This window comes from Cololabis saira, chromosome 12, assembly GCF_033807715.1.
Source record: "Cololabis saira isolate AMF1-May2022 chromosome 12, fColSai1.1, whole genome shotgun sequence".
In the NCBI taxonomy this organism is placed as follows: domain Eukaryota; kingdom Metazoa; phylum Chordata; class Actinopteri; order Beloniformes; family Belonidae; genus Cololabis; species Cololabis saira.
Genome location: NC_084598.1, coordinates 45,019,587 through 45,044,295, shown reverse-complemented (window position 1 = coordinate 45,044,295; position 24,709 = coordinate 45,019,587). Strand labels below are relative to the sequence as shown.

General features: G+C 45.0%; 1 protein-coding gene across 1 annotated transcript; it reads left to right on the top strand.

The window, feature by feature from the left end:
- Positions 1-769: 769 nt before the first annotated feature.
- Positions 770-23,760, top strand: slco4a1 (solute carrier organic anion transporter family, member 4A1). The gene is made up of 12 exons (XM_061735099.1): positions 770-1,164; positions 1,992-2,517; positions 10,165-10,255; positions 10,621-10,742; positions 11,658-11,769; positions 12,803-12,957; positions 13,736-13,997; positions 17,148-17,310; positions 18,547-18,719; positions 20,369-20,433; positions 22,351-22,499; positions 23,385-23,760. The coding sequence occupies exons 1-12, from the start codon at positions 874-876 to the stop codon at positions 23,610-23,612; spliced, it is 2,337 nt and encodes a 778-aa protein (XP_061591083.1). The 5' UTR covers positions 770-873; the 3' UTR covers positions 23,613-23,760.
- Positions 23,761-24,709: the final 949 nt, after the last annotated feature.

Genomic DNA, 24,709 nt, shown 5'->3' with positions numbered 1-24,709 from the left:
GACCTCCTTGTGCAGATAAGAACCAGAACCTGGAGAACCTCAACAAAAACCCAAAGCTCTGAAGACCCACTGCTCGGAACCGGCGGCACATGAGGTCCATGAAACGGGTCAAGACCAGATCCCTCAGGACAAGAGTCCACCGGAGGTTTGACCTCCACGAGTAGACCTCCCGCTGTCTCCTCGGCTCGGAGGACTTGCCTGAAGGACTTGCCCGGAGGACTTGCCCAAAAGACTTGCCCAAAGGATTTGCCCGGAGGACCGGTTTGGAGGACCAGCCCGGAGGATTTGCCCGAAGGACTTGCCCGAAAGACGTGCCCGAAGGACTTGCCCGAAAGACTTGCCCAGAGGACCGGTTTGGAGGACCGGCCCGGTGGATTTGTCTGGAGGACCGGCTCAGAGGACTTGCCCGAAAGACTTGCCCGAAAGACTTGCCAGAAGGACTTGCCCGCAGGACTTGCCCGGAGGACTTGTCCGAAAGACTTGCCCGAAGGACTTGCCTGGAGGACTTGCCTGGAGGACTTGCCCAGAGCACTTGCCCGGAGGACCGGTTCCGAGGACTTGCCCAAAAGACTTGCCCAAAGGACTTGCCTGGAGGACTTGCCCGGAGGACTTGCCCAAAGGACTTGCCTGGAGGACTTGCCCGGAGGACTTGCCCAAAGGACTTGCCCGGAGGACTTGCCCGAAAGACTTGCCCGAAAGACTTGCACAGAGGACCGGTTTGGAGGACCGGCCCGGTGGATTTGTCTGGAGGACCGGCTCAGAGGACTTGCCCGAAAGACTTGCCCGAAAGACTTGCCCGAAAGACTTGCCCGAAAGACTTGCCCGAAAGACTTGCTGGTTCCGAGGACCGGCCCGGTTCCCCCTCGGACCGCGATGCCAGTCCTACTCAACGCCGACGTGTCTTTCAGCTCCAAGCAGGAGTTGCTGGACCTGCAGGACTGTCCCCTCAATGGGGGGCCGTCCCCGGACACCCCCAGTCCAGTGGACTCCCAGACCAGCAGCCCAGTCGGCCCCGCGCGGCCCCCCATCTACACCGGGGCGTCCACGCTCTACAGGCTGGGGTCTCAGTCCGGTCCGGAGACCCCCCCTCTGGGGCTGAAGCTCCGGTCCCCCGACCCGGACCAGCTCTGCGGGTGGGGGGCCCTGACGCCCCGGATCCTGCAGGTAGGAGGGCCATATTTTACCGTTTTACCGTGAAAATTGTTTTACTGTGAAAATCGTTTCACGAAAAGAAAAACCGCGGTAAAAACGATAAATTCCCGTTGATGACGTTTTTATGTAAAACTGATTTATGGTTCTGTGTTAAATCCACGCACAACGTACGTGAAGGAAGGAAGGATGGAAGGAAGGAAGGAAGGAAGGAAGGAAGGAAGGAAGGAAGGGAAGGAAGGAAGGAAGGAAGGAAGGAAGGAAGGAAGGAAGGAAGGAAGGAAGGAAGGAAGGAAGGAAGGAAGGAAGGAAGGAAGGAAGAAGGAAGGAAGGAAGGAAGGAATGATGGAAGGAAGGAAGGGAAGGAAGGAAGGAAGGGGGGAGGGAGGAAGGGAGGGAGGGAGGAAGGAAGGAGAGAGGAATGATGGAAGGAAGGAAGGAAGGAAGGAAGGAAGGAAGGAAGGAAGGAAGGAAGGAAGGAAGGAAGGAAGGAAGGAAGGAAGGAAGGAAGGAGGAAGGATGGAAGGGAAGGATAAATTCCTGTTGATGAGGCTTTTGTGTAACAAACATGGTGGATCTGAGTCATTCCAGTTTTGCAGTGCAGGTGGACTCATTTAGTTTTTTTTTATTAATTCAATTTAATTGGTGTAGTTTAGTAGTATTTAGTATCTTTTAGAGCAGTGATTTGTGGCTTCAAAGACTGAATTTGGTGATAGATTTATAGTTACACAGGTGGAGTTGAATGGGTATTTTTTTTATCGTCATTTTTATTGTTATGGGGATAAATGCCAGAAATGATGGTGATACATGTTTTCGTCCGTACCGCCCGTCCCTGCCTGCAGGTCTTCAACACGCCCCGCTGGGTGCTGGTCTTCCTGTGCGCGGCGTCCTTCCTGCAGGGCATGATCATCAACGGCCTGGTCAACACGGTGGTGACGTCCATCGAGCGGCGCTTCGACCTGCGCAGCTACCAGGCCGGCCTGATCGCCAGCGCCTACGACATCGCCGCCTGCGTGTGCCTGGCCTTCGTCAGCTACTTCGGGGGGACGGGCCACAAGCCCCGCTGGCTGGGCGGGGGCGTCCTGGTCATGGCCCTGGGCTCCCTGGTCTTCGCCCTGCCCCACTTCACCACGCCGCCCTACCTGGTGGACCTGCCGGCGCAGACCGGGCTGTGCCCCGCCAACCGCACCGGCGACCAGTGCCGGGACGGGGACGCCGCCACCAGCGCCGGGGGCGGGCTGTCCGGCTACCGCTTCGTCTTCATGCTGGGCCAGTTCCTGCACGGCATGGGGGCCACGCCGCTTTACACGCTGGGGGTCACCTACCTGGACGAGAACGTCAGCTCCGCCTACGGGCCCGTCTACATCGGTGAGTCCACGTCCAGGCTAATTCCTGCAAGAACTGCGGTCTGACCGAGTCCAGTTCAGCAGGTAGTCCAGATTCAAACCTGCAGGTCCTCTATAATAATAATAATAATAATAATAATAATAATAATAATAGTAATAATAATAATAATAATAATAATAATAATAATAATTAAAGCTGCAAGCAGCGATGAACGGGCCCTCGCACTCACGGCCACCGCCCCCCATAAGCATATCAGAAACAACACCACCCACGACTTTCTATATCAAACCATTCAAAAGTTATGCCAGAAAATAGGGACTGTCAAATATTGACCAATCAGAAGAAGGGGCGGGGCTAATTCATGCCAATGAAGGTCAAGTACTCAATACCGAGTCCGATGACACCACCCACGAGTCTTTATGTCAATCCATTCAAAAGTTATGGCAGAGAAAAGTTTTCTAGGGGGCGCTGTTGAGCCATCTTGCCACGCCCATTAACGCAAACCATGAAATATCAAATGTATTAATTTAACATCCACTCATCTTGCTTGTAGCACGGATGCATACTAGAAGACATGGCAATTCCTGGTGCCAACAGGTGGCGCTACAACCGATCCTGAATATTCCACCATAGATGCCTTCAGGCTCAGTCTACAATCATGCACATACGTTTTCGACCACATCAAATCAGGTATTGCTGAATTACAGCCAATTGATGTTTGATGGCGAGGCTTAAAAATGACCTCAAACTTTGCCGGATCACTACGGTCACGCCCTCTGGTAAAAACTTAAAACCTTTGAAATTTAGCGTCGGCCATTTGTCTAGATTGTACAAACAAAGTTGTGAGCCAATCCGATAAAATCTCTAGGAGGAGTTCGTTAAAATACGAGGCCTGGAAATTACCATAATTCATAAAAAATGCCATTTTCTGTTCAAAATGCCGGACCTCCTGTGTAACTTAGAGCATGGGTTCAAGAGACTTTTTTGTAGGGCTTTGTCTGATATAATAGACACATAAAGGTCATTGCTGTAAGTCGAACCATATTGTGGGGCTCGTCGAAAAACATAAAATAGGTGGCGCTATAGAGCCCATTCTTGTCGACCCATGCCTGTCGCCCATAAAATACGTAATTTTTCGCTACTCTGGAAGCGTGTGCAAAATTTGGTGAGTTTTCGAGTATTTTAAGGCCTCCAAAAAGGCAATTTATTTCCCGCGAGAAAAATAATAATAATAATAATTAAAGCTGCAAGCAGCGTTGATCGGGCCCTCGCATCCTTGTGCACGTTTAGGCTGCAGTGGAAGCTTGTATGACTTCATGTAGATTCTTCAGGGCTGGACATTTAGCGGATGACAACAGCCACGACTCTGTCAAAGTATTCAAATTATGGCAGAAAATAGCATCTATCAAATATCGACCAATCAGAAGAAGGGGCGGGGCTAATTCAGGCCAATGAAGGTGAAGGAGTCAAAACCAAGTTTGATGACACCACCCACGACTCTGTATGTCATACCATTCAAAAGTTATGGCAGAAAATAGGGACTATCAAATATTCACCGATCAGCAGAAGGGGCGGGGCTATTTCAGGCCAATGAACGTCAAGTATTCAATACCGAATCCGATGACACCACCCACATGTCTTTATCACAACCCGTTCAAAAGTTATGGCAGAGAATAGGGACTATTAAATATTGACCAATAGACCCTTTTTCAGCCTACGTCACATAATGTTGCGCGCGCATTTTGGCAACGGAAGTGGCGTTGTTCTCCTGCAGTTCTGACTGAAACAACTGGTTAGCGGGCATTTAACAAACTGTTCCCAGCATCAACATGTCTGGTTGTTGCGTATACGGTTGTACAATCGCTATTCCACCGGCGGACTCAAGTTTTATAGGATTCAGACAGGAATCACGACCATTTCAGAGCAACCGGTGCTCCTGCGGCGGCTCGTACCTTCAGGGACAGCGGGACATCGACGTCTCTGGCCCGCAGGTTCCCGGGGACCCCGCACACCCGGCCGGAGCCGCGCCGGATCCTCTGGGAGCTCCGGGAGCTGGTCCCGATCCACCAGAACCTCCAGGAGCCGCTACAGAACCTCCAGGAGCCGGTCCCGATCCTCCGGGAGCTCCAGGAGCCACTCCCGATCCTCCAGGAGCCAGTCCCGATCCACCAGAACCTCCAGGAGCCGCTCTGGGAGCTCCGGGAGCTCCGGGAGCTCGAGGATCCGCTGGCCGCTCATGACCCTCTCAGTCCGAGTTGGAGGATCCGCAGCTCCGCGGGGAGGGGGGAGGGACCGCCCCGGCCCCGGGGACCCCGCACACCCGCTCCGCCCGCCGCCGCAGGCTCTCCAGGGCAAGCCAGAGCCGCTCCCGATCCTCCAGAACCTCCAGGAGCCGGTCCCGATCCTCCGGGAGCTCCGGGAGCTGGTCCCGATCCACCAGAACCTCCAGGAGCCGCTCCGGATCCTCCGGGAGCTCCAGGAGCCGGTCCCGATCCACCAGAACCTCCAGGAGCCGCTCCGGATCCTCCGGGAGCTCCAGGAGCCGGTCCCGATCCTCCAGGAGCCGCTCCAGGAGCTCGGGGATCCGCTGGCCGCTCATGACCCTCTCAGTCCGGGTTGGAGGCTCCGCAGCTCCGCGGTGAGGGGGGAGGGACCGCCCCGGGACGACAACCCATTTGGCCACTTGCTAACGTCTTCAACCCACTCATTAATAGAACACGGATCTGGAAGTCGGACACCATTTGTCAAAGTCAACTTGTTAAGGTAAGATTCGTGATTTTTAGTTGATAATCCCCTTGCAGAGCTTGACACGCTGTTTATCTCCGCCAGCTTCTGTTGCCAAAATGCGCGCGCATACGTTTTACGTCATCATTGTTTACAAACACAAAAAGGGTCTATAAGAAAAAGAGGCGGGGCTAATTTGCACCAATTATGTGCAAGGACTCAAAACCAAGTCCCGTGACACCACCCACAACTGTTTATATTAAACCATTCAACATTTATGGCGGAAAGTAGGAACTATCAAATATGGTTGCGACATGATACAGGTGTGTACCGATTTTCGTGCATGTACGTCTAACCGTATTGTGGGGCTTGAGGCACAAAGTTTTCTAGGGGGCGCTGTTGAGCCGTTAGACCACGCCCATTAATGCATCATGAAATATCAAATTTATCGCCAGGCCTGGCTTGCGTGCAAAATGTGGTGACTTTTGGGGAACTATCAAATATGGACCGATCAGATGAAGGGGGGGCGCGCTTTTTAGTATCCAGCATCGCCACGGTAACGCTTTTGAAAGAGAAAAGTTATGCGCGTCGTTGCAGGATTGAGACCACATTTTTATGTATAACACACCTGGGTGCACGTTACGGTTCAGGCCGTATTAACGGCCGAAGAAATGGCATAAATTGCGCCAAAATTACACGATTAATTCAAAATGTTGAAAATGGCCGACTTCCTGTTGGGTTTGGGCCATGGCGCCAAGAGACTTTTCTTTAAATTGCAACATGATACAGGTGTGTACCGATCTTTGTGGCTATACGTCAAACTGTGTTGTGGGGCTTGAGGCATAAAGTTTTCTATTATTAATGGCATTAATTCAAATACACGGATATGATACCTTAGAACATGATTTTACTGCTTTTTGGTATATATCTATTTTGTAGTCTGGTAGAGTCCTCCCATAGGAAAAACAACACCAACCACCGCTGGGTTTGTGTGCAGTTTCCCATTGAAATAATATCTCACACTACTGAGCTTAGGTGAAAAACATTAATTAGATGAAATGGGTAATTAAAGATTACAATATTTAGATATCACTCATCACACCAGTAAACAGGAGAAACCACAATGGTCAATTATCGCCAAATAGAGTAAATTCCAATTGTCCCTGAACGCACCAGTGGATGAAAGATGCAGTGGATGAAGAAATAATCATCAATTTCCAAATTCCGATGGTGTATATTTTTATTTGCACCTTTTGCTATAAAAAAAAAACAAAAAACAGTCAATGAAAAATGAACAATAGGAAGCCAAGAGGACTTATAATATTACAAAGTTCACTCTCACTCTCAAATAAATAAATAAATATATATAAATAAATACAACAACACACCCCTCTCCCCTTCAAATAAATTCAAATGAACAATCAAACTTGTTTCTTTATACAATTTATACAAAAACCATATGTCTTTGTAAAAGAGCATAATACAAAGTCTTTCAGCATAAATGTACGTATTTTTAACGTGTGACAGCGTCCTGTATCATAACTAAATCTCTGCCGTTTGTAACAAACCAAACCGTGTGAAAATCGGTTAAAAATTCGGGTAGTTATGGATTGTGATTGCATAGGAGCCTCTCCAAGATGCCGGGTGCATCGATGCCTGTGCCTTATCCAAGATGGCGGCCGCGAACGTCAGCTCCAATGCCCCGCCCCCCTGCGCGCGCATGACAAGCCCCCCACCCCACCCCGTCCCCCCGCGGGAGATGCACCCCTCCTCCCTCTCTCCTCTCCAGGAGGACATAAAAATTCATTAAAATCACTTGTGGCTCTTAGGCTTATGGAATTCACAGGATATTTTCAGTAAACAATATATTTACGAAGTCTGATGTTAATTGGACATTTTATGGCAAAGTCATAGCTTTTTACGTTATTAGTTAATATTTTCAAAAAAGAGAGTGATTTAGTCCTGTTGTAAGCTATCTGAATCTGCCATTTAATTTTCCTTACACAAAATCTCTGATTTTTAATTAATATTTTTCCAGAAATACAGAGTGACATAATATGGCAATTCCTTTCAAGTTATGACCACGATACGCGACACGGTCAATAAGGAACCTACTGACAATCATATGTGTCGATTGCATTAAGATTGGAGGAACGAAACAGCAATTACAGCACATAATTTGATGAAAAATGTATACCTGACCAAAAGGTGGCGCTATGGAGTTCATCCAAGATTGTCATATCCATTTGTTCAGAATGGAAGCCTGATTAAATGTATTGATTTTGGATTCATTCTGACCAATTATGTTTAAGTTACAACAACTTTTATGTTCATGGCGAGACACCGAAATTTGACTACCACTAACGGCGACGCCCTTTGACACAAACTTACAGTTTTCTCTGTCAGCCATCGTCAATGTCTTACCTATTATCTGACCAACTTTGAGATCAATAAACTGATCTCGCTTGGAGCACAGATGCATACTAGAAGACATGACAATTCCTGGTGCCAACAGGTGGCGCTACAACCGATCCTGAATATTCCACCATAGATGGGTTCAGGCTCAGACTAAAGTCATACACATACGTTTTTGACCCCATCAAATAATATATTGCTGAATTACAGCCAATTGATGTTTGATGGCGAGGCTTAAAAATGACCTCAAACTTCGTCGGATCACTAGGGTCACGCGCTCTGGTAAAAACCTAAAAGCTTCGCAATTTAGCGTCGACCATGTGTCTAGGTTGTACAAACCAAGTTATGAGCCAATCCAATAAAATCTCTAGGAGGAGTTCGTTAAAATACGAGGCCTGGAAATGACCATAATTCATAAAAAATGACATTTTCTGTTCAAAATGCCGGACCTCCTGTGTAACTTAGAGCATGGGTCCAAGAGACTTTTTTGTAGGGGTTTGTCTGATATAATAGACACATTCTTGTGGACCCATGCCTGTCGCCCATAAAATACGTAATTTTTTGCGACTCTGGAAGCGTGTGCAAAATTTGGTGAGTTTTCGAGCATTTTAAGGCTTCCAAAAAGGCAATTTATTTCCGGCGAGAAAAATAATAATAATTAAAGCTGCAAGCAGCGATGAACAGGCCCTCGCACTCACGGCCACCGCCCCCCATAAGCATATCAGAAATGACACCACTTACGACTTCCTGTGTCAAACCATTCAAAAGTTATAGCAGAAAAAAGGGACGACCAATCAGAAGAAGGGACAGGGCTAATTTTTTACCAATTATGGTCAAGGACTCAATACCGAGTCCCATGACACCACCCACGACTCTTTATGTCAAACCTTTCAAAAGTTATGGCAGAGAAAGGTTTTCTAGGGGGCGCTGTTGAGACATTTTGCCACTGGTAACACTTTTGAAAGAGAAAAGTGATGCGCGTAGTCACAGGATGGAGACGCATATTTTGATGTATAACACATCTGGGTTCACGATACGGTTCGGGCCTTATTAATTCTCGAGGAATGGCATAAATTGCTCCAAAATTACACGATTAATGCAGAATGTTCAAAATGGCCAACTTCCTGTTCGGTTTCGGCCATGGCGCCAAGAGACTTTTCTTTTAGTTGCGACATGATACAGGAGTGTACCAATTTTCGTTCATGTACGTCAAAGCGTATTATGGGGCTTGAGGCACAAAGTTTTTTCTGTCTGAACCAATCAGATGAAGGGTGGGCACGCTTTTTGGCGTCTAGCGTCGCCACGGTAACGCTTTTGAAAGAGAAAAGTAATGCGTGGTGTCGGAAGATGGAGACGCACATTTTGATGTATAACACACCTGGGTGCACGTTACGGTTCGGGCCATTTAACTGCCGAAGGAATGGCATAAATTTCGCCAAAATGACACGATTAATTCAAAATGGCCGACATCCTGTTCGGTTTCGGCCATGACGCCAAGAGACTTTTCTTTAAGTTGTGACATGATACAGGTGTGTACTGATTTTCGTGCATGTACGTCAAACCGTATCGTGGGGCTTGAGGCACAAAGTTTTCTAGGGGGCGCTGTTGAGCCATTTTGCCACGCCCATTAATGCAAACCATGAAATATCAAATTTTTCGCCAGGCCTGGCTTGCGTGCAAAATTTGTTGACTTTTTGGGCACGTTTAGGGGGGCAAAAAGGCCCTCCTTTCGTCAGAAGAATAAAAATAAAAAGAAAGAAAGAAAGAATTCCTACAGATACAATAGGGCCTTCGCACTGTAAGTGCTCGGGCCCTAATAATAATAATAATAATAATACATTTTATTTATATAGCGCTAATAATTAAAGCTGCAAGCAGCGATGAACGGGCCCTCGCACTCATGGCCACTGCAGGAAAAAGGACACAAAAAAATACATAAATAAATTAAAAACATAAACAAGTTGTTTTAAGATGAGAATATAATGCCAACTTAAAACAATGAAAAGAGGTAATGGAACGCAAAAAGAGGGGAAGATTATTCCAATCTGATGGAGCTTTAAAATAAAATGATCTTTTACCAACCTCTATTAAAAATCTAGGAACAAAGAAAAAAGGAAAATTCATATGCCTGAGTGAGTATGGAGAGTTATATAGAATCATGAGTTCTTTTAAATATGAAAAACAGTGAAAATAAACACATTTAAAAAAGAAGTGAAGCCAGTGAAACTGACTCTAGATTTGGGTTGAAACCAGTTCAATGAGTCAAACATAAAACAATGACGTGTTTCTGAAAGGACAACGTAACACAAATCTACATAATGAATAAAATAATACTCTACATAAAGAATTAAAGTCTCTGATCCGTCCCGGTCCCGGCCGAGCGGCCCGCAGATCCGTGTCCAAACACAACGCTCATTGTTCTGCTGGTTCTGAGGAAGTCTTTGAGGTCTTTGAGGTCTTTGAGGTCTTTGAGGACCGGAGGTGAGTGGGAAACAGGAAGTGAGCCGTGTTTGTCTCTCGTCCCTGCAGGGATCTTCTACACGGCGGCCATCGTGGGTCCGGCGGCCGGGTACCTGCTGGGCGGATACTTCCTCAACATCTACACCGAGATCCACCTGACGTGAGTCCTGGTCCAGCTCCGAGGATCTGGACCCCCCCAGGAGGGTTCAGAGGGGGTCTGGATCTGGACCCTAGTGGTCTGTAGAGGACCTGCAGGTCTGGATCTGGACCCTAGTGGTCTGTAGAGGACCTGCAGGTCTGGATCTGGACCCTAGTGGTCTGTAGAGGACCTGCAGGTCTGGATCTGGACCCTAGTGGTCTGTAGAGGACCTGCAGGTCTGGATCTGGACCCTAGTGGTCTGTAGAGGACCTGCAGGTCCAGATCCAGCAGGGATAGAAGCAGGTGGATGAATATTATGGGATAGCAGCAGAACCGAACGTCTCCAGAGTCCAGAATCCAGCAGGTTCCTGGTTTTGTCCCCACAGGACCGAGATGACCCCGGAGAACCCCCACTGGGTCGGCGCCTGGTGGGTCGGGTTCCTGGCCGGAGGAGCGGCGGCCCTGCTGGTGGCGTTCCCCGTCCTCGGTTACCCCCGGCAACTCCCAGGTGCGGTCACACACCCGTCCCCCCGGTACCCCCGGGCCGCCGGGCCCTGCAGGGAGGAACGGTGACATCAGGGTTACACAGGACGTTACACAACACGTTACACAGCGAGTTACACAGCACGTTACACAACATGTTACACAGAACATTACACAGCACGTTACACAGCACGTTACACAGCACGTTAATCAGAACATTACACAGCACGTTACACAGCACGTTACACAGCACGTTAATCAGCACGTTACACAGCACGTTACACAGCGAGTTACACAGCATGTTACACAGCACGTTACACAGCGGGTTACACAGCACGTTACACAGCACGTTAATCAACATGTTACACAGCACGTTACACAGCATCTAACACAACATGTTACACAGCACGTTACACAGCACGTTACACAGCACGTTACACAGCACATTAATCAGCACGTTACACAGCACGTTACACAGAACATTACACAGCACGTTACACAGAACATTACACAGCACGTTACACAGCACGTTACACAGCACATTAATCAGCACGTTACACAGCACGTTACACAGCACGTTACACAGCACGTTACACAGCACGTTACACAGCACGTTAATCAGCACGTTACACAGCACGTTACACAGAACATTACACAGCACGTTACACAGCACGTTACACAGCACATTAATCAGCACGTTACACAGCACGTTACACAGCACGTTACACAGCACATTAATCAGCACGTTACACAGCACGTTACACAGCACGTTACACAGCACGTTACACAGCACGTTACACAACACGTTACACAACACGTTACACAGCACGTTACACAGCACGTTACACAGCACGTTACACAGCACGTTACACAGCACGTTACACCCCTGTCCTGGTCCCGGTCTTTGTCCCGGTCTGAGTCCCGTCTCTCGTCCCTGCAGGGTCCCAGGAGCGGGTGGCCATGCGGGTCTCGGAGGCCCACCAGCTGAAGGACGGGAGCCACACCACCGCCGCCGACCCGCAGTTCGGAAAGTCGGTCAAGGACATGCCAAGGTGCGGTAGGGGTTCGGGTCCCCGAGGGGTCCGGGTCTCCGGTGCGTCCCCCGTTTTTCTCAACATTTCGACTTTTTTCTCGAAATTGTACGTCCCCCGTCCCGGTCTCTGGTCCGCCCCCCGATCAGGTCTCGCGTCCGCTCTACAGGACGTCCCCTACAGCAGTGTCTCCGGGCCCCCCCCCGGGGGGGGCGCGAAACTTTGTCTGCTTTGAAATTATGCAGTCGTAAAAATTATATTTGCGAATGAGCCATTCATAAGATATTGTTAGGAATAATTTATGAATGTCTTGAATATTTTTTGTGTTTTTTATACACTGGTGACAAACACAGGAATTGATTTCACTCCTTATTATTATATCATTACTCAACATTTAATCTACTCCGACAGGTTGTTAAAGGAAAAATGTTAAAAAATGTTGGTCTCATATTAAGAGAGACATTTTTCAGAAATATTTGTATGTCCTTTTATGTCCTTTTGTGCGTATTTTATACATTGGTGACATTGGAGAAAAACAAAGTCATATGTAAACAGAGTAAACCAAAGAGAAATGTATCAAAAAAACATAATTAATGTTCATTTTTTCAATTAAAAACTATTCTGGTGCTAGTACGTACGGGTCGGGGGGGCTGGCTGGTCTTACACACAAGTAGGGGGGAACAAGGAAAAAAGGTTGGGAACCACTGCCCTACAGGACGACCCCTACAGGACGACCCCTACAGGACGACCCCTACAGGACGACCCCTACAGGACGACCCCAACGGGACGACCTCTACAGGACGTCCCCTAGTCCCGTCTCTAGGGTCTCGTCCGGGACACAGCGTTCGCAGCGCGTAACGCGTTGCGCTACGCAGCGCGTTACGCAACGTTTTACGGGCGTCTCTGGGTCCTGGTTCTGATCTGGATCCCGGGACCGGGACGGGATCACCGGTCCTGAGTGTCCCTGTCTGCAGGTCCTGGTTCTGGTCCGGTTCTGAGTGTCCCTGTCTGCAGGTCCTGGTTCTGGTCCGGTTCTGAGTGTCCCTGTCTGCAGGTCGGTGCTGCTGCTCCTCAAGAACCCCACCTTCCTGTTCCTGTGCCTGGCCGGCGCCACCGAGGCCACGCTCATCGCCGGCATGTCCACCTTCGGGCCCAAGTTCCTGGAGTCGCAGTTCAGCCTCAGCGCGTCGGAGGCCGCCACCTGGTTCGGTGAGTCCCGGACCAGAACCACAGGTCCAGACCCGGTCCCGGACCAGAACCACAGGTCCCAGGTCCCCGGTCCTGGACCCCAGCCAGGGTCTGGACCTGGTCCAGCTTACTGTGTGATCTTTAAAAAAAAACAAAATTCAGGACAGCCAAAGAATGCAAATCAAACATTACATTTAAAAGAATAATAAAAGCCAGTTTGATGAGGAAATATCATGATAATTGTTAAGTTAGGAGGGTTTTCTTTTTTTTTCTCTCTCTCTTTTTAGCACCATTGTCATATTTTTTTTCTTTGAATCAAAAAAGAATACGACTATCTGTGTTTAACGACAGCTATTTTGTGTTATTTTATAACTTTGTTGTAGTTTGGGTTTTGTGCGGAAGCGTATTGCAATTCACTTGAGAGAAAAAAAAAATCTGCTTTGTTTTTCTGAATTAACAAGTTAATTATCTCAGAATTCCGAGAAAAGTTTTAAAAAATCTGCTCTTTTTTCTGAATTAACGAGATAATTATCTCAGAATTCTGAGAAAAGTTTTAATGAAAAAAAAACAAATCTGCTCTGTTTTTCTGAATTAACAAGATACTTCACAGATACCTTTTTTTTCATTAAAACTTAGATAATTATCTCGTTAATTCAGAAAAACAGAGCAGATTTTTTTTTTCTCAAGTGAATGCAATACGCTTCCGTAGTTTTGTTTTTTTAATGAATTTTTAATTTCTTTTAATGATTGAAATAAAGAATAAATGAAATGACTGAAATGTGGTCCTCCCCCCCCCAAGGGTACATGGTGGTGCCAGCAGGGGGCGGCGGCACCTTCCTGGGCGGCTACATCGTGAAGCGGCTGAACCTGCGCTGCCGCGGCATCATCCGCTTCTGCATGATGTGCGCCGTGGTCAGCCTGCTGGCCATCTTCATCTTCCTCATCCACTGCCCCAACGTGCCCATGGCCGGCGTCACCGCGCCTTACCGGGCCGGCCCGGTGGAGGGACGTCAGCCGGACCACCTGTACGACCGACCGAGCCAGGCGCCGCCCACAAACAGGTAGGTGGAGCTCATCTTTCTGACCGTTGTTTGGTTTAGTGGTTATTAATTACACCTGTTTCATGGTCATAACACCTGTTTCATGGTCATAACACCTGTTTTATGGTCATAACACCTGTTTTATGGTCATAACACCTGTTTCATGGTCATAACACCTGTTTCATGGTCATAACACCTGTTTCATGGTCATAACACCTGTTTCATGGTCATAATACCTGTTTTATGGTCATAACACCTGTTTCATGGTCATAACACCTGTTTTCTGGTCATAACACCTGTTTTATGGTCATAACACCTGTTTTATGGTCATAACACCTGTTTCATGGTCATAATACCTGTTTCATGGTCATAATACCTGTTTTATGGTCATAACACCTGTTTCATGGTCATAACACCTGTTTTCTGGTCATAACACCTGTTTCATGGTCATAACACCTGTTTCATGGTCATAACACCTGTTTTATGGTCACAACACCTGTTTTATGGACATAACACCTGTTTTATGGTCAAATAACACGTCTTATGACGTATGACGTGATGTTCATTTACGTCACAACCCGTCCCCCTCTCCTCTGGTGTACCCCAAGGATCAGTGCTTAGACCTCCTTTTCATCATCTACCTCCTCCCCCTTGGCAGTATTTTCCGTAAATATAACATTCATTTTCATTGCTATGCGGATGACACCCAGCTCTACCTGTTTTATGTATTGTACTTTGTTATGTTTTTGATGATTGCCATGTTTTTATTGATTGTTTTTATTGTCCTTTTGTACGGCGAACTTGAGTGTCCTGAAAGGCGCCTATAAATAAAATGTATTATTATTATGATCATAGCACCTGTTTTATGGTCATAACACCTGTTTTATGGATAAATAACACCTGTTTTATGGATAAATAACACCTGTTTTATTGACATAACACCTGTTTTATGGACAAATAACACCTGTTTTATGATCATAACACCTGTTTTATGGACAAATAACACCTGTTTTATGATCACAACACCTGTTTTATGGACAAATAACACCTGTTTTATTGACATAACACCTGTTTTATGGACATAACACCTGTTTTATGGATAAATAACACCTGTTTTATGGACATAACACCTGTTTTATGGATAAATAACACCTGTTTTATGGTCATAACACCTGTTTTATGGATAAATAACACCTGTTTTATGGTCATAACACCTGTTTTATGGTCATAACACCTGTTTTATGGATAAATAACACCTTTTTAATGGTCAAATAACCACTGTTTTATGGACATAACACCTGTCTTATGGATATAACACCTATTTTATGAAAAAGTGTCCTGAAAGGCACCTATAAATAAAATGTATTATTATTATGATCATAGCACCTGTTTTATGGTCAAATTACACCTATTTTATGGTGAAATAACACCTGTTTTATGGACATAACACCTGTTTTATGGTCATAACACCTGTTTTATGGACATAACACCTGTTTTATGGTCATAACACCTGTTTTATGGACATAACACCTGTTTTATGGTCATAACACCTGTTTCATGGTCATAACACCTGTTTCATGGTCATAACACCTGTTTCATGGTCACAACACCTGTTTTATGGTCAAATAACACCTGTTTTATGGTCATAAGACCTGCTTTATTGTCAGAACACCTGTCTTATGGATATAACACCTGTTTTATGGACAGATATCACCTGTTTTATGGACATAACACCTGTTTTATGGACATAACACCTGTGTTATGGTTAAATGCCCGTTTTATGGACAAATAACACCTTTTTAATGGTCAAATAACAACTGTTTTATGGACATAACACCTGTCTTATGGATATAACACCTATTTTATGAAAAAGTGTCCTGAAAGGCACCTATAAATAAAATGTATTATTATTATGATCATAGCACCTGTTTTATGGTCAAATTACACCTGTTTTATGGTCAAATTACACCTATTTTATGGTGAAATAACACCTGTTTTATGGTCAAATAACTCCTGCTTAAGGGTTATAAAACCTGTTTTATTGACATAACACCTGTTTTATGGTCATAACACCTGTTTTATGGTCATAACACCTGTTTTATGGATAAATAACACCTTTTTAATGGTCAAATAACCACTGTTTTATGGACATAACACCTGTCTTATGGATATAACACCTATTTTATGAAAAAGTGTCCTGAAAGGCACCTATAAATAAAATGTATTATTATTATGATCATAGCACCTGTTTTATGGTCAAATTACACCTATTTTATGGTGAAATAACACCTGTTTTATGGACATAACACCTGTTTTATGGTCATAACACCTGTTTTATGGACATAACACCTGTTTTATGGTCATAACACCTGTTTTATGGACATAACACCTGTTTTATGGTCATAACACCTGTTTCATGGTCATAACACCTGTTTCATGGTCATAACACCTGTTTCATGGTCACAACACCTGTTTTATGGTCAAATAACACCTGTTTTATGGTCATAAGACCTGCTTTATTGTCAGAACACCTGTCTTATGGATATAACACCTGTTTTATGGACAGATATCACCTGTTTTATGGACATAACACCTGTTTTATGGACATAACACCTGTGTTATGGTTAAATGCCCGTTTTATGGACAAATAACACCTTTTTAATGGTCAAATAACAACTGTTTTATGGACATAACACCTGTCTTATGGATATAACACCTATTTTATGAAAAAGTGTCCTGAAAGGCACCTATAAATAAAATGTATTATTATTATGATCATAGCACCTGTTTTATGGTCAAATTACACCTGTTTTATGGTCAAATTACACCTATTTTATGGTGAAATAACACCTGTTTTATGGTCAAATAACACCTGCTTAAGGGTTATAAAACCTGTTTTATTGACATAATACCTGTTTTATTGACATAACACCTGTTTTATGGACAGATAACACCTGTTTTCTGGTCACAACACCTGTGTTATGGTCAAATACCTGTTTTATGGACAAATAACACCAGTTTTATGGACATAACACCTGTTTTATGTACAAATAATACCTGTTTTATGGTCAAATAACACCTGTTTTATGGTCAAATACCACCTGTTTTATGATCATAACACCTGTTTTAAACCTGACAGTAACTTGTTATCACTCCTGTTCGTCCCTGCAGCTCGTCGGTGGACGACCGGCTGACGGCCGGCTGTAACGCGGCCTGCGAGTGCGTCAGAGAGCAGTACAACCCGGTGTGCGGAGCCGACGGCGTCATGTACTACTCGCCCTGCCACGCTGGCTGCACCTCCGTCAACCACACCCACCCGTCCACGGGCCGCCAGGTACCAGACCAGACACCCCCCTCCTAACTAACCCATCCGCCTATGGGCAAGCAGGTACCAGACACCCCCCTCCTAACTAACCCATCCGCATATGGGCAAGCAGGTACCAGACACCCCCCTGAAACCTCCCCCCACGGGCCAGCAGGTACCAGCCACCCCCCTCCTAACTAAGCAGGTAACAGACACCACCCTGCCCTCCGTGATACTGAAACTTCCTCCCACGAGCTGAAACTCAGATCTTATCAGGACTCCGTGTTCCTGCATTTCAACATGCAACAGTAAACAACAACTCCTGAAACTCAAAGTTCTAGTGTTTGATTCGCCTTAAAAGCTCTTAAAAGCTGCAGAGCGTAGGGATGCCCCGATACTGCTCTCATATACTCGTACTCGCAAAAGTTCTCCGATACCACGCACCGATACCACTTCATTGTTGTTGTAGTTACTGGTTAGCGCCTCTAGGGGGAGATGTTGAGCTGCAGTCAGCATTGATGAGAAGAGAGTGATACATGAGTGAGACTGGCAGCACCGTTTCAGGCAAGATAGCGACAATTAATGCAGCAGGACCTGTTTTATTGTCAAATACCTGTTTTATGGACAAATAACACCTGTTTAATGGTTAAATAACACCTACTTTATGGACAAATAGCACCTGTTTTATGGACATAACACCTGTTTTATGGTCATAACACCTGTTTTATGGAGAAATAACACCTGTTTTATGGTCAAAACACCGGTTTTATAATCATAACACCTGTTTTATGACCATAACGACTGTTTTATGGGCATAACACCTGTTTTATGGCCAAATAACACCTGTTTTATAGTCAAACCACCTGTTTTATGGTCATAATATCTGTTTTATGGACAAATAACACCTGTTTTATGGATATAACACCTATTTTATCGTCAAATTACACCTGCAGGTCCTCTACAGACCACTAGGGTCCAGACCTGCAGGTCCTCTACAGACCACTAGGGTCCAGATCCAGACCTGCAGGTCCTCTACAGACCACTAGGGTCCAGATCCAGACCTGCAGGTCCTCTACAGACCACTAGGGTCCAGATCCAGACCTGCAGGTCCTCTACAGACAACTAGGGTCCAGATCCAGACCTGCAGGTCCTCTACAGACCACTAGGGTCCAGATCCAGACCTGCAGGTCCTCTACAGACCACTAGGGTCCAGATCCAGACCTGCAGGTCCTCTACGGGGTTGTTCACGGGTCCTTCCTGTCGCAGGTGTACTCCGGCTGCAAGTGCATTCTGGGTAACGGGTCCCGGGGCGAGGGCCTGGCCCTGACGGGGAAGTGCAGCAGCTCCTGCCACCACATGCCGGCCTTCCTGTCGCTGCTGTTCGTCGTCATCTCCTTCACCTTCCTGTGCAGCATCCCGGCGCTGACCGCCACGCTCAGGTGGGTGGCAACGCCGGTCCACACGGTTTTAGACCAGAGTTACACAAAATAAAAGGTTTTATGATCATAACACCTGTTTTATGGTCAAATAACACCTGTTTTATGGACATAGCACCTATTTTATGGACAAATAACACCTGTTTTATGGACAAATAACACCTGTTTTATGGACATAACACCTGTTTTATGGACAAATAACACCTGTTTTATGGTCATGACACCTGTTTTATGGACATAAACCTGTTTTATGGTCATAACACCTGTTTTATGGACAAATAACACCTGTTTTATGGTCATAACACCTGTTTTATGGACAAATAACACCTGTTTTATGGTCATCATAACACCTGTTTTATGGTCATGACACCTGTTTTATGGACAAATAACACCTGTTTTATGATCATAACACCTGTTTTATGGACAAATAACACCTGTTTTATGATCATAACACCTATTTTATGGACAAATTACACCTGTTTTATGGACATAACACCTGTTTAATGGCCATAAAACCTGTTTAATGGACAAATAATACCTGTTTTGTGGTCATAACATCTTTTTTATGGACATAACACCTGTTTTATGGACAAATAACACCTGTTTTATGGACAAATAACACCTGTTTTGTAGTTTTAATACCTGTTTTATGGACATAACACCTGTTTTACGATCATAACACCTTTTTTACGGTCAAATAATACCTGTTTAATGATAATAACACCTGTTTTATGGTCGTAACACCTGTTTTATGGACCGAACACCTGTTTTATGGATAAATAACACCTGTTTTATGGACAAATAACACCTGTTCTATGGACAAATAATACCAGTTTTATGGTCAAATAATACCTGTTTTATGGTCATAACTCCTGTTTTATGGACAAATAACACCTGTTTTATGGACATAACACCAGTTTAATGGCCATAAGCCCTGTTTAATGGATATAACATCTTTTTTATGGACATAACACCTCTTTTATGGTGAAATAACACCTGTTTTACGATCATAGCCCTTGTTTTATGGACAAATAACACCTGTTTTATGGACAAATAACACCTGTTTTGTAGTTTTAATACCTGTTTTATGGACAAATAATACCTGTTTTATGGACAAATAACACCTGTTTTATGGACATAACACCTGTTTTATGGACAAATAACACCTGTTTTACGATCATAATAACCCTTGTTTTATGGACAAATAACACCTGTTTTATTGACAAATAACACTTGTTTTATGGACAAATAACACCTGTTTTATGGACAAATAACACTTGTTTTATGGACATAATACCTGTTTTATGGATACATAACACCTGTTTTATGGACAAATAACACCTGTTTAATGATCATAACACCTGTTTTATGGATAAATAACACCTGTTTTATGGACAAATAACACGTGTTTAATGATCATAACACCTGTTTTATGGTCAAATAACACCTGTTTTATGGACATAATACCTGTTTTATGGACAAATAACACCTGTTTTATGGTCATAACAGCATAACAATATAAAAGTTACACAAAGTAAAAGATTCACTGGATAACAAGGCCTTGTATATTTTATATAACACTATGATTGTGCCATATCTGACCTATTGCATTGAAGTTTGGGTCTGGTGTAACCTGCTCCCGTCCTGCACAGGTGTGTCCCGGACAGCCAGAAATCCTTCGCTCTCGGCATCCAGTGGATCGTGGTCCGGACCCTCGGTAAGACCCGTCCCCGCCTTCCGGCCTCCGCTGCGGCCTCAGATTCCCAGGATTTTATTTTTTTTTTTATTTATCCTTTATTTATCCAGGAAAGTCCCATTGAGATACAATATCTATTCTGCCAGGGAGTCCTGGTCAAGATGGCAGCAGAAAAATAAATTCAGTTTCATATAAAAGAAAATACATACAAGGACAAGTAACTTTACAAAAAAATAAAAACATATCAAAACAAGAAACAAACAAACATAAAACATACAAGGATCAGAAAGCTAAAAAGAATTCATGACAAATAATGACACTTGATTAAAAACAATGACATTGTTCTGTGAAAACTAATTTTAACATATGTTTGAACATGTTAAGAGAGGGTAAATATTTCAAGTTGAGTGTGTGTTGTAGCTCATTCCCAGCTTGCGGTGCATAAAAGGAAAAGGCTGATTTACCAACTCTGTTCCAGTGCCTGGGACCATGAGGAGAATTTTCTCTGATGATCTAGTTCAGGGGTCGGTCACCCGCGGCTCCAGAGCCGCATGCGGCTCTTTAGCGCCACCCTAGTGGCTCCTGGAGCTTTTTAAAAAATGTTTGACCTTTTTTCCCTTTTTTTCCTCCTTTTCTTCTTTTTTTTCTCTTTTTTCCTTTTCTTTCTTCTTTTTCAAATTTTTTCTTCTTTTTTCCTTTTTTTCTCTTTTTTCTTACTTTTTCCTTTCCTTTTTAATGTCTATTTCGACTTTTCTCTCAAAATTTCGACTTCTTACTTAACATTTCAAATTTTTTCTCAATATTTTGACTTTTTTCTCAATATTTTGACTTTTTTTCTCGACATTTTGACTTTTTTCTCGACATTTCGAATTTTTTCTCAAGATTGTACTTCAACATTAATCTTGACATTTCTACTTTTTTCTCGAAATTTCTACTTTTTTCTCGACATTTTGACATTTTCTCGACATTTCGACTTTTTTCTCAAAGTGCACAATGAAAAAATAATCTTCCCCCAGTTATAACTAATATAGAAACATGCAGCATGTGTTGCCTTCATTCTAAGGCTGATACAAGACTTTTAATTTTTTGCGGCTCCAGACATATTATTTTTTTGTGTTTTTGGTCCAATATGGCTCTAAAACATTTTGGGTTGCCGACCCCTGGTCTAGTGTTATAGCTACGAGAGTAATATTTTAATGAAAATTGGATATGTACAGTGGTAGTTTACCCAGTAATGCTTTTGCAATAAATATGAACATATGTGATTTTCTCCTTAGATTCAGTGAAGTCCATTCAACCATTTGATACAAATTACAATGATGTGTACTTGCACTTGAACCAGTTACAAACCGCAAGGCAGCATGATTAGTTAGAGAAATAACAGGCAGAAAACAGGTGAATCGTTCAGTTGCGGCTACAAGCAGCAAAATTGGCACACATACTCCTTAGGGGTTGCTCTTTTGATAAAACCATTGTGCCAAAAAAAACACACACAAAACCTAAAGTATACACTGCCATCCATTTTACCAGTGTCAAACATAACAAAAAAAACTCAAATTTTGCAGAATATTAGGATTCTGGGACTGATATATGGTACAAGGAAGCCAAAGTGTAAGTCCATGGGTCCAAATTTAGATTCTACATAGTGAAAAGGTTATGATTTGACACCAAGATCATTCCAATAGGACAACTTTATTGGATTTTATTGCGAAATGCAATATTACTGTATATTCGATGGCGGCCATCTTGAAAAAAGGCTGCCATCTTTTTTTTTTTTCTGGCACAATGGTTTTATCAAAAGAGCAACCTAAGGAGTATGTGTGACAATTCTGGTGCTTGTAGCCACAACTGGACGATTATTCCTGTTATTTCTCTAACGAGATAGACTACATCCAGTATTTTCAAAGGAAATAAAAGGATGTTCACTTCTCCCCCCAGGTGGGATCCCGGGGCCCATCGCCTTCGGCTCGGTGATCGACATCTCCTGCCTGCTGTGGCAGGACCAGTGTGGAGACCAGGGATCCTGCTACCTGTACCACAACCACGCCATGAGCCAGTACACGCTGGTGGCCGGGATCATCTACAAGGTAGCCCTGGACCCGGTCCTCTACAGACCACTAGGGTCCAGATCCAGACCTGCAGGTCCTCTACAGACCACTAGGGTCCAGATCCAGACCTGCAGGTCCTCTACAGACCACTAGGGTCCAGATCCAGACCTGCAGGTCCTCTACAGACCACTAGGGTCCAGATCCAGACCTGCAGGTCCTCTACAGACCACTAGGGTCCAGATCCAAGCCCCAGGTTGGGGTGCAGGGTCGGGGAAAGGTTGAGAAGGGGCAGGGCCAGGGAGAGGAGTCTTGACGGACAAATCTCTCCCCCGCCTGCCCGGGCCGTTACCCTGCCCCTCTCACTCCCACGCTGCAGGTTCCGGTGTTGTGCATTCAGAGATGCTCTTCTCCACTGGCAGATGATGCTGCACCATGTACAAAAGAGAAAAAAGAGAAGAAAAGGGGGGCCAGCACAAGAAACTACAGGACTGACTCTAACACACTAGAGTTTACACTAACTAGAGATTTACCAACACCAGCTAGAGGTTTACTAAACACTAACTATAGGCTTTACTAAACAGAAAGGTTTTAAGTTTAGTTTTAAAGGTGGAGGTGGTGTCAGCCTCCTTAACCCAGATTGGAAGTTGGTTCCAGAGTAATGGTGCCTGATAGCAGAACGCCCGCCCTCCAAATCTACATTTAGATACTCTATGAACTACGAGTAAACCTGCACTCTGAGAACGGAGAGCTCTGCCAGGAACATAAGGCACTATCAGGTCTTGCAAATAAGCAAGACTACTAGGGTCCAGATCCAGACCTGCAGGTTCACTACGGACCACCAGGGTCCAGATCCAAACCTGCAGGTTCACTACGGACCACCAGGGTCCAGATCCAGACCTGGTCCTGACCACCCCTCTGTTGCAGGTGATGGGGACCATCTTCTTCCTGGTGGCCAGCGTTCTGTACCAGCCCCCCCCGGAGTCGCCCCAGAGCAGCTGCGACAGCACGGACCAGGACCTGGGACCCGTCAAAGACCTGGACCGGGTCAGAGACCTGGACCGGGTCAGAGACCTGGACCCGGTCCAGGACCTGCCGGTCAAAGACCTGCCCGGGGACGGAGGCGTCATCGTCAACCTGCACGCCCGCTTATGACGTCAGAGACCGGAACCACGTTGTAGTCTAGATCTTAGTGGAAAAGAAGCCCCAGAATGCCTTTCTGCTGACACACACACACACACACACACACACACACACACACACACACACACACACACACACACACACACACACACACACACACTCACACACACACACGCACGCACGCACGCACGCACGCACGCACGCACGCACGCACGCACACACACACACACACACACACACACACACACACACACACACACACACACACACACACACACACACACACACACACACACACACACACACACACACACACACTCCTCTCAGCTGCTCTCCACCAATCAGATGGTGAGACGTTGTCGTCCGTCTCGGTCCTCAGAGGGAAACTTTAAGCATTTAAGACGTGAAGAAGAAGTTCTTCTTCTTCTTCTTCTTCTTCTGTTTCATCCGTAGTTTTTCTTCTCTGGCTGAGATTTAAACAAAGAAACCGAACGATCGACAAACGCAACCGATTTAAAGCAAAAACTCCGGCAGTCGCTTCACCAAGTATTCAGACCAGTTCAGACCAGTTCAGACTGGTTCAGACCGGTTCAGACCGGTTCAGACTGGTTCAGACCGGTTCAGACCGGTTCAGACCGGTTCAGACCAGTTCAGACCGGTTCAGACCGGTTCAGACCGGTTCAGACCAGTTCAGACCAGTTCAGACTGGTTCAGACCGGTTCAGACCGGTTCAGACCGGTTCAGACCGGTTCAGACTAGGGCTGTTCGATTTTGCCCAAAAATAAAATCTCGATTTTTTTTCTCTCAAAATCCGATTTTCGATTACGATTATTTTGTGAATTGACAAAAGGCAAAGAAATTATTTCAAATATGCTGTTTTTTTATTGAACATTTGCCCCATTGGGCTTTAAGTGCAAACTTTGCTCTTATTAAACCAAAAATGAATGAATAAAGTGCAAAACTGCAAAAAAAAAATCAGCAAATCAGCACTTGCAAACATACAGTAAGTTATATTTCCAATTAAATAAAACAAGACATTTTCTAATTAAACTAAACTGGGTCTTTGCATGCTAAATAATAATCAACCCATGAAGGAGGTAGAGGTGTGG